Consider the following 11,250-nt stretch of genomic DNA (forward strand, 5'->3'; position numbering starts at 1 on the left):
CCTAACCCGACCCGACCTAACCCGACCTTTTAGTCCTAACTTTTCTCGACCTTACTTTGTCGACCTAACTTTTTCATCCTAACTTTGTTGACCTAACCGAAATTGCCCAAATATTGTCGACCTAATCCAAATTACCCATATTTTGATAGATTTCCATAGTTCGCATTTTATCGGCACCCTCATTTTTTGTCCATTTTCGAGGAGTGTGGGACTTAGAAAAATTTTGGAAAAGTTTTCAAAACAATTCCAATTTTATGTGTCCAAAGTTCGTTTCTCGACATTCTCTATCAATTGGTGTAGTCGAATTTTTATCAATTTTTCACTCCGGACTTGAAAAATTTTGACATTATCTCGCTTCCAAGAGTACACAGCCTGAACGAAAAGAGATAGAATGGTGGTTCCAACGTCATTCTACTCGTATTCCGAAGTACAATATTCTCTCAGACACCGTACCTCTAGGTCCAACCGTTCGCGATGTATAACTTTCCAAACATGTCATTTTCCGGAACGGAAGTCGATAGAAGGAAAATTCCAACGGATGAGCGCCGATCCAGACCGGTACTTCTGGAATCAGTAATAAAAAAATTTTCGGAAATTCGAAAAAAATCAGTCCCTCCAAAAATTTTCAATAATTTTCATAAATTTTTTCCCAAATTTATAGATCCAAAGTACGTTTCTCGACCTCCTGAGTCGATTGGTATAGTCAACTTTTTTCCATTTTTCCGATTTTTCCTTCGGATTTTAAAAAAATTTCACCGAAACTCCACCTTCCAAGAGTACACGGCCTGAACGGAAAAAGATAGAGACATGATTCGAACGGCATTCGTCGCGTCTTTTAAAATACAATAACATTGCCTCAGACACCAAATCTATATCTCCAACCGTTCGTGAAAGATTGGCGACTTCTGGTTCGGAAGTAGGTCGACCAAAAATTCCATCGTATGAGTACGAATCATGATCGGAATCAGTAATAAAAAAATTTTCGAAAATTCGAAAAAAAATGAAGTCCCTCAAAAATTTTCAATTTTTCCCAAATTAATGGGTCCAAATTACGTTTCTCGACCTCCTGAGTCGATTAGTATAATCGAATTTTTATCGATTTTTCCGATTCATCGGGACTTCGAAAAATTTCGCCGAAACACCTTCCTAGAGTACATATCCTGAATGAAAAGAGATAGGGACATGATTCGAACAGCATTCGACGCGTCTTTTGAAATACAACAACATTGCCTCAAACACCAAACCTCTAGCTCCAACCGTTCGTGAGAAAAATGGTCACTTCCGAAACGGAAGTCGATAGAAAAGAAATTCTAACGGATTAGTGCCGATCCAAACTGGTACATCTGGAAAATAAAAAAAATTTTATTAAAATTTTTTGGAATTCTGGCAACGTTTCATAGAAATTAAGAATTTCGATTGGTTGATTCCCTTGTGCATCTGTACAAGATTCTGTGTACGACCAATAAATTTGCGCAACAGAAAACGGCGAATTCCGCAGTTTTGCATTCCTTGGCAACACATCCTGAGGATGCGCCCATTCTGCGGAATTAGCGGAACACTAGTTATTGGCTTCATTCAGCCTATTCCGTTCAGCTATAATATGTTTTCCTGTGTCCCATTGAGCAGAATTTTTGGAATGCGCAATTAGCACTGACCAATCACAAGAGCCTTCCCGTATATCACTTTTATTGGATCCACCAGAATAGCGTTTGTCATTGGTTCGCATTGATTGCGTATCTGCAAGTTCCTTGGGACATAGGAAACTAAACTTTTGTGGATCGAAAATCACACATACATACAGGGACATTGCTCTGTCTTCATTTTGTGTACTTATTTTAGTTTTGATTTACATCCGTGAGAGAAGAGATTAAGAGATTTTAGATTCCTACCGAATGCTATCCAGGTATCACTCCATTCTAGTTATTTGCTGAATGTTAAACAATAATGACATAACACTCGAAGAACATCCAGGTGAGAATCCGAACATGCTTCAGAATGTTGATTAATCATGCGCTTGTATGATTTTCTCCATTAAATCAGTTTAACGAATTTAGTTTTTATAAATTAATTAGGTGTACAACTTTGCTTCCGTCGTTTTCCTATAATTGGCTTTAGCGGTAAGTAGTGGTCGAAATAAATAGATCATAGACATCATACAATAAACTTGGGCATCTGTCAACATAACCCCATAGAAACATTAGTCGATTTATGTCTGCATCATAAAGTTATTCTCGATTGAAAATGTCAGTTTACGAGCCAAATTCTCGTCATTTGCGAGAGGTTTTAATTTTTTGCTTCAATATGAAGAAATCTGCGGCTGAGGCTCATCGAATGCTCTCAAATACTTATGGTGAGGCCGCTATTAGTGAAAGAATGTGTCGTGAGTGGTTTCAACGCTTCAAGAACGGTGATTTTGACGTCCAAGGTCATGCTCTGTATTTGGTGGGACCAGCTCGGCGTAGTGTATTATGAACTATTAAAACCGACTGAAACAATCACAGGCGATCGGTATCGAACGCAATTGATGCGTTTGAGCCGAGCATTGAAAGACGAACGGCCGCAATACAACGAGAGACACGATAAAGTGATTTTGCAGCAAGACAATGCTCGACCCCATGTTGCGAAAGTGGTCAAGACATACTTGGCAACGTTGAAATGGGAAGTCCTACCCCACCCGCCGTATTCTCCAGACGTTGCTCCCTCTGACTATCACTTGTTTCGATCAATGGCACACGGCCTGGCTGACCAGCACTTTCGGTCTTAATGAAGTAAAAAATTGGATCGATTCGTGGATAGCCTCAAAAGATGACCAGTTTTTTCGACGCGGGATTCGTACGCTACCCGAAAGATGGGAGAAAGTAGTGGCCAGCGATGGACAATACTTTGAATCATAAATGTATAACCAGTTTTTTACAATAAAGCCTCGAATTTCGGAAAAAAACGGCGGAAGCAAAGTTGTACACCTAATACATATATAGTATATGCAGGCATCGACGGAATCTGCAAAAGAAATAAATTTGTGCAACAGAAATGACGGAATCAATGGAATGAATCCACGACCAATCACGAGCATTCCGACATGCATTTCCGCATTGCGCCAATTCCACACATAGGACCGCATCCTATCAATTAGACTATCAATTACTGTCAATGTTATTGTGTGGTTGACGCTAAAAAGTTCGTTTCTTTCTAGCATTGGCGGGTCACGATTAAGTTTGATCGCCGTTGGTGAAACCGGCCTTTAAAAACACAAATTCACTACTAATGCAAAGAATTAATGTTTAAAGAAATGGATTTTTTTTTAAAGCAGTGATTAAAGCAATGAATGTGTTTTTAAATCAGTGAATTTGTATAAAGCAGAATGTATACATAACGCTATATTGAGTCGGAATGACAGGTATATTAACCTCTAAAGTCTCCAACTTTAACGCTTAATAACTCGATTCACATGGCCAACCATCGCGTTTTTTGCCAGATTCTTTGAATATAAACTCGTTTTGAATATAAACGCGCCAAATAAGTAATTAAAGTAAAATTTTATTAAGATTTTATTCTAAATTATAATTTATGTGAATTATTACACATGTTGAAATTAAACATGTTGAACTTTAAATATTAAAACTTTAAATAACACATAGTGATACATAACAGAAATCTACTGCCTCCTCTTTACAGATTACAAAATTAGGTTCGATATTTCTTGATTCTAGAAAATGATTCAAATGAATGATTCATGAAAATGAGCGTTTTAACGTCGCATGAAAAGAGATAATATAGTAAGATAAAACTAAATTAACCTTATGTAAGAGTTTTTGAGAGAGTCAAAGTTTTTCTTAAAGAAATCGAAGAATCAGTTCCTTTAAATTATTCTCTTAAGCATTAACTTATATTGACGTAAATGTCAAAGCTTGCAACTAATGTAGAACCGACTTAACGAATTTCAATAAATTATTATTTATAGATGTCGCAGTCATCGCCCAGCGCATTACAGGGGCCCTATTTTGAATAAATATCGCATAATTTGAATAAAATAGCATAGAAAATAGCAATTCCGTATATACCAATCATATTCGAGAAACTTTCATATGTATTCAAGAATAGGAGCCTTAATCTGTTTTCTATGACTGAACTTGTGTATGTACATACATACATGATGATATTAACATATAAAATTGAAAATTCCTATTTCTATTAAGTAAATGTGATCTCAAATTTGATATGATATTACTTCGTTAAGCTTGCTAAAAGTATATATTCCTTTCTAAAAATGTTTACGTCTAAAGATATTTTAATACATTTTAATTTGTTTTTAGTTATATAACTCGCAACATTATATAAATAATGTTATATTCGTGTATTTGTGAAATACTTTTATTATTAAAATAAAATAATTTGTTTACACTCCAGTTTGTGGACTCCATTATTTACTAAACATAAAATAAAACATTAATTTTTGGAAATTTTTTCTCAGGAATTTTGTGATTTCTTTCCCTAAATTTTTATAAAATTTTCTACTTTTTTAAGAATTTCTTGGGAATTTCTCATTTATTTTCAAAAATTTCTCGGAAAATTTTACTACAAATTCTAAGGTAATTATTCTTTTCGACTTGGCAATCTTGACCAAGACATGCTCGACGCCACATTGGGCACAGCAGCCAAATGCTTGTGTTGATTACAGTTTTGCCACCGTATTGGCTGGCCCTGACAGCACCGCAACCAATATAGTGACAAGATTCTAATCCATCTAGCAATTCAGCAGGAAAATAAGCATCGTGTGCCGCAGGCTTTAAGTATGCCGAATAGTTAAGTTCATGTAAAATATATGTAGGATACTTGTTATATGTAGGATACTCGTCTATCGATGTGATCGGATGTTATTGCGTTTTTGATCGGCTTCAAACGCGCAATTATATTACGCGAGTTTATATTACTCTTTTGGACTTTCGTATTCTTCATATTGTTTTTTGTTACTCACCGCATAAGCGGCGGATTCTGGCCGCATCGACTCTGTCGAGTAGAAGAGTTATTCTCACGCGAATAAGTTCTGTAGGATACTTTAATTATTGTTTAATTTATATAACTATTTTATAAATATTACAATATATTTCGTTTTGAGACATGAGTAAGAATCATAAACGTTTAAAACGCCTAAAATCGGAAAAGGCGAAAGTGAAATTAAAAGCGAAGACCGTCCATCAATTAACAAAAGGTTTGAACGCTACAGATACATCGTTTAAAGTAAAAAAGATACTAATTCGTGAACAACTAAAGCAACGAGATGAAACAGAAGTTCTTAGCACTCGCAAATTGAATATCGATGTACGTAATTCGGTTTACAATATTTTTTTATATTTATGTTAGATAATTGTTGTATCTTTCCTCCTCACCGCCGATATTAAAATTAAACTTATTTGACGCGTTTTTGCAAATGAATGAATTTGGCAAAAAAGATATATCGCTTTACTCTATGGACCAAAATATTAATCATTAAAGTTGATGATCAGGTTAGGAAATCTATTACATCGATGGCATAGAAGAACATGAAAAGAACATATAATTGAAGCTAGAATAAGTATTTTCTGCTTCAATTACAAATTTTCTGCTTTAAAAACACATTCTTTGTTTTAAGAATACAAATTATTTTTTATATAATTGTTATTTTTACAGCAGAGTATTTGTCTTGATTAAGTATTTGTCCCTACAACAGAAAATTTATGTAACCCTCTGTCATCGATACAACAGATTTCTTAATCTGGATATCTCAACTTCAACAATTATTAGCTCGGTTCGCGGAGCAGGGCGACACATTATTTTCCAAATTCGTTCATGTAGTGTAAAAACGTATCGAATGTGTAATTTTATTAATCTCGGGGAGGTGAGGAGGCTGAATTCAACAATTACCGAATGTTGATGTCTTGCGTAAATCTAAGTGTTTAGTGCGTTATAATTCGACCTTGTACGTACATTATTATATAACTTGTAATGTTCCAGGATTTATTAACACGTTTTCGGCATCACAATTCAACTGTGAGACAAGATGCTTTGAAACAATTAAAAGACATCTTGTTACAAAATCCTCCAAAATCTTTACATTCACGATTGAATTCTCTGTTACGTGGTATCGCAGCTTTATCTCTTGATAAAGAGAAAGAAATACGTACAAATTCTTTTCATGCACTTAATTTTATTCTTGGTTTTATCTCAAATGAACAGTTGACACCTTTGCGTGAAATTATAATATCGTATCTGAGCTGTGCAATGACACATATTGATCCACATGTGAAAGAAGATTCTCTACTTTTCTTAGATGTGCTTATACAAAATTGTAATAGTGTATTGGCGAAAGATAGTCATAAAATATTACCTAATTTTTTGGGTATGATATGCAGGTTGCATAATGAAGATAGCCCTGTGACACAATTAATAACAACGTCATTACATTCCAAAAGTACTAATGTAAAATGGAGAATTAAAGTTCTGGAACGTTTAGCTAATTTATTTATCTCTATTGTTAGCTACAGGAAACTTTGTATAGGTACACGATCGATTATGCCTCTGTTTGTGAAAACGAAAAAATATACCAAATTTATTCCAGTTTATAGCGATAGTGCGACTCAATTTTGTGAAATTAATCTTAACGAAGATATGATGTCGATAGATAATCGTGAAAAAGAAATCCTACCTACAGAAGAATTTGTAAAATATGTAAACTTATTGATGCCACTAATGTCTGATATTTGGCTCGAAGTATGTCCAGATGAGAAAATTGAGAGTTACACAGAGATTACGATTTTGAGCGAAACAGCTGCATTATTGAAAAATGTCATTGTAATTATGCAATCGATTGTGCAATACATTGATATGTTGGATCAGGATGATTATAACGTCAAACGTATGAAACATTGGTTTAAAGATACGTTTCATAATGCATATATGAAAAATTTCCTATCGAGATTTCCTTATGGTAAAGTAAAACCTTTTATTAATGAATCCAGAAAACGTCAAAAAGATTTTTCTCAAATGGAATTTACGGAAGGATGTTTGGAACAAAATTTGGGACTTTGTCAAATTCATGTATGGTTTACATCTCTGTTTAACTGCAATGAACAATTTCCCAAGTCTGTCAGGAACTATTGCATATTCATTCTGAAGTATTTAAATGGTAAATTATTATTATGTAATAAACACAAGTAATATTATCTAATTATTATATGTATGAGACGCTTTTTTATAAAATCTTTCTCATTTTCAGGTATTATTGAAAATTGGTACGACTCGTCGACTTTACCTCAACTAACTAAACTACTAAAAACTTTATTTTTGAAAGCTGGATCAATTTGGTATAGCAACTGTATTAATTTGAATCATACTTTAAGACTGATTATTGAAGCATCTTCTCGTTTGCCTAATAAAGAATTGCAATCGCATTTGTATTTAATTATTGGTGACATTATGTTGAACAGCAATTTAAATGAGTTGCACAGGTAATTGTTTTAAATAAAAAGTAAAAACTGTAAACAGTGATAATTTAATTTTTGGAGAACACTCATTTAGGAATATGTGAGATAACATATAATTAACTTAGTAGACGGTCGCTAATTATTATTTGTTTCGTTTGACAGAGAAAAAATATTTGAAAGTTTTGTCACAATCTTGCCAAGTTTACTCCTGAAACCGAGCATAGATAACGTCGTAATTCAAATGATCAGTCAAATAGTTTTACGTTTTAAGGAATGGATCCGGGAAGAATTAATAGCTAAACACGAGTCTATTATTGGTAAGTATTATTGGTTGTATAAATTTGATTAAATCATATATTGTGCTGTCGTTTTTATCATATTAACGCTTTATTCTTTTCAGAAAATGCTAAGAAGATCGACATTGTGGGTACACATGACGACAAACAGTCGAGACTTATGATATATAATCTATTTTATTTTATAGATTCACAGATTTACTATTAAATTAAATCAATCGCAGTTATATATACATAGATATCGAGCTTAAAAATATGATTTTTCTATATCAAGTGCAGACTTTGATCAATTTTTTATTTAACATTTAGCATATCTTATGAAACAATGGATGGTATACGCGTGTGTATATGCGTATGACTTGAATGAATTATTTCGCGAGAATGAGACAATCGCGAATGAACGGAAAACATATGTTTCGAATGTTAATTTAAGTCGTCAATTTGTATCGATTTGTATTTAACCATTCTATCGCATGAGCGATTTCTCCGAGATACATAAAGGTGCTTAGATATAAAGTTTCTCGAGATATTTCTGATATACTATCATGAAAGTGCTATACGATATATGATATTCTTGGTACTTTTATATATATTGCATTACCGCTTATATTTCCAAGATAGTCAAATGTTGTTATATTAGAAGAAACGTGCACATCTGTCTATAGTGCATTAGGCTATCCGTATTATGATTCGTAAAAATTACGAATTGAGTACGATAAAACAGTGTTAACGTACGATCAAGTTGTACGTATATGTAGATATCGCGATATAATCTCTTTTCCCTTACTTATCTACATTTCCCTACTTACCTACAAAGTTTATATTATATAATAAATATTACTTTTCTGTGCAAATACTAGATTTACGATTTGTTTATTTGAAGAGACAATTTGTGTGAATATACAGGATGTTATACACAATGTCTGGTAATTGTTCTGACAGAGTTCGTGGACATATAGAGACTAAACTGAGACGGAAAGTCTTTCTAAAAAAAATTCTTAGAGCTCTATGAGAAGAAAATAAACAATTTTTGTCTCTTGCAATTTTTCTATAAAGTTGATAGTATTTGAATAAAAAATTATTGAAGACCAATTTTCGGCAATTTTTAGCAATTAATATTTTATTAACTATTGCGAAAATTGCAAAATGGTAGAGAACTTTCCGTCTCAGTTTAATCCGCTCTACATGTCCACGAACTCTGTCAGAACAATTTTAGACCTTGTATACAGAATGGGCCATTTTAATATTCCCAAATATTTTTTTCCACACTTTTTACAAAAAAAACTGTTATTAACTTTAGATGAAAAAGAAACGATTTCGAAGAAAACTTATTTTAGTTATATTGTTTTTTCTTTTTTTTGGTGGTGAAACCAAAAGATTATCTTCCTTTTTTTTAATGAAATTGTATGATTTTTCTCACATAATACACTTCCTCGTAATTATTTTGTAGATAAAAGTATTAAGATAAAAACCCACACATACAAACACACACACACACACACACACAAAGTCTCAGTAGTTTACGAGCTATTTTATATTTTATTCTGACATGTTAACATGAAATATTAAATATCTCGCAAACTATTATAATGTGAACAATCGTACCTTAGTACTTTTATGAACAAAATAATGAGATGAATCAATTGATGTAAAAATGTAAAAAAAAATACAAAGTTCCTTATATAAAAAAATTATGCATTTTGCCTACGTATTTTTTAAAGCAACTATATGTATAATTCTCTTTATAATCAATTGATTTCATTATTCTGTTTATAAAAGTAATTAAGTAAGATTAGCAAAAAATTAATAGATATTACGAGATATTTCGTCAATATATGCTAGAATAAAATATAAAATATCCCGTTCATTTTTTGATATCTCAATATTTTTATATACAGAATAATTGAAGAAATCACATTATGTAGAAGTAAAAAAAAAGCATACAATTTCATTTAAAAAGTAGAGATATGATCTTCATATCGTTTTGACGCCTCAACCTACAAAAAAAAAGAACGCGACCAAAGTACATCGTCCTCGAAATCTAAAATCTGAAAAAACCTATTTTATTGTAGAAAAAAAGATATTTAGGATATAAAAATGGCTCGATCTATATATATTTCGTCACTACATTCAATCATTTGTAAAGCCAAAATTTTCGAATCCATTTTTCTTGTCGATGCATCTATTCGATAGCTTGATCGAGTTGTTAAGATCGTTCACTATTTGGTCATTCGAAATTTGACCACTTTGACAGTGACTATTACGTGTAATATTCGCAATATTTCGTACATTGCCTTCTTTTCGCACAGATAACTCTGGCGTTTGATAAGTGCTCTTAAATTTCGGCCAGCTTTCACAATTCTTCAGTTCATATTCCATCTTTAGATATTGTTTCTTTGATTTTTCCGGTTTGTGTAATTTTCTCTTCAAGGTATTTTCAATGACGCGCTCTATTACGAAGCTTTCCAGGAATAAACAAATAAGAAAGTTGGCTAGAGCGAGCATTAGGATAATAAGCCTCCAGTCGTAAACGGGTGGCAAAATCAACTGCAACGTGCTCACTATCCAATCCGCGGGGTAAACTGTAATGTATATACATATAGCCGTTAATAAAAATATGGAGAACATAAATGCGCCATTTGTATAGATTGCACGTCTGTAGGGTTTCCCGCGTGAAAACACAATCGCCATCGTAATGTATTGAAACATAGAGACACAAAATACCGAATAGTTTTCGTAGCATGTGTATCCGGTGTTGCTAGTAGAAACGAACGGGATGAACCATGAAAATTGTCGAACTGCATGATACACTGTCGCTTGAAAAACGATCATTACAAACATATGTATTGTTAGAGATAACAGTGCAGTGAAGCTTAACAGACTTGTCATCGGTGTTGTCTTGGATAATTTGTTCTTACACGCGTGAGTCTTACCGAAAAAAAAAGCAAAGTTGATTATTAAGAAAATATCGATAAATAGAAATTGTAGATCTGTCAAGTTCGAGTCTATGGAATACAGTATTATAACGGACAAAAATTCCGTAAGGGAATACGCAATCATAAATTTAAATATTCCAAACGATGTAACTAAAGCAGCACGACCTTCCCGTATTATTTGTGAAACGCAGCTTATATCGGATATTCTTGAGATAAAGGAACTGGCCACGCTGCAAAATATATCAATGCAAATCATTAATTAATATAATGAAAATTAATGAATTAATAAAATGAAAAAAATAACAGAATTAAGTAGCTAGCGTAATCATACATTTACGTTTAACTCACCTAGATTCTGCTTTGGAAAGAGATATACCGACGTGCGCGGCCCTTAACGCTCCGCAATCGTTGGCACCGTCTCCACACATGGCTATATATATATATATATATATATATAGAAGACTATACGTATAACTAATTAATTTTACACTATAATTATACTATTATTCTATGTGTGTGTGTGTAGGTGCGCGCGCGCGCATAGATACTATTCTTTAA

At 33.0% G+C, this 11,250-nt stretch overlaps 2 protein-coding genes across 2 annotated transcripts in view; one reads left to right on the top strand and one right to left on the bottom strand.

The window, feature by feature from the left end:
• Positions 1–5,118: 5,118 nt before the first annotated feature.
• Positions 5,119–7,964, top strand: LOC105627393 (testis-expressed sequence 10 protein homolog). Its single transcript, XM_012208675.1, has 5 exons — positions 5,119–5,319; positions 5,992–7,162; positions 7,253–7,484; positions 7,623–7,777; positions 7,861–7,964. Exons 1-5 carry the CDS (start codon positions 5,119–5,121, stop codon positions 7,962–7,964), a joined length of 1,863 nt encoding a protein of 620 aa, XP_012064065.1.
• A 1,922-nt stretch (positions 7,965–9,886) lies between these two features.
• LOC105627600 (probable cation-transporting ATPase 13A3) overlaps positions 9,887–11,250 on the bottom strand; it is a 7,344-nt gene continuing 5,980 nt past the window's right edge. Inside the window, exons 12-14 of the mRNA XM_012208880.1 lie at positions 11,241–11,244; positions 11,041–11,154; positions 9,887–10,922 (exon numbers count right to left, since the gene is read on the bottom strand). Coding sequence (XP_012064270.1) covers positions 9,887–10,922; positions 11,041–11,154; positions 11,241–11,244 — 1,154 coding nt within the window. The remainder of the gene's footprint in view (positions 10,923–11,040; positions 11,155–11,240; positions 11,245–11,250) is intronic.

The sequence above is a fragment of the Atta cephalotes genome (assembly GCF_000143395.1).
Source record: "Atta cephalotes unplaced genomic scaffold scaffold00009, whole genome shotgun sequence".
Lineage (NCBI taxonomy): Eukaryota > Metazoa > Arthropoda > Insecta > Hymenoptera > Formicidae > Atta > Atta cephalotes.

Bases quoted from the DNA above. Each gene is read 5' to 3' on its own strand.
- LOC105627393 (XM_012208675.1), top strand. From the start codon at position 5,119: ATGAGTAAGAATCATAAACGTTTAAAACGCCTAAAATCGGAAAAGGCG. The intron at 7,163-7,252 runs GTAAATTATTAT...TCTCATTTTCAG, and splicing joins CATTCTGAAGTATTTAAATG to GTATTATTGAAAATTGGTAC. The intron at 7,485-7,622 runs GTAATTGTTTTA...TTCGTTTGACAG, and splicing joins AATTTAAATGAGTTGCACAG to AGAAAAAATATTTGAAAGTT.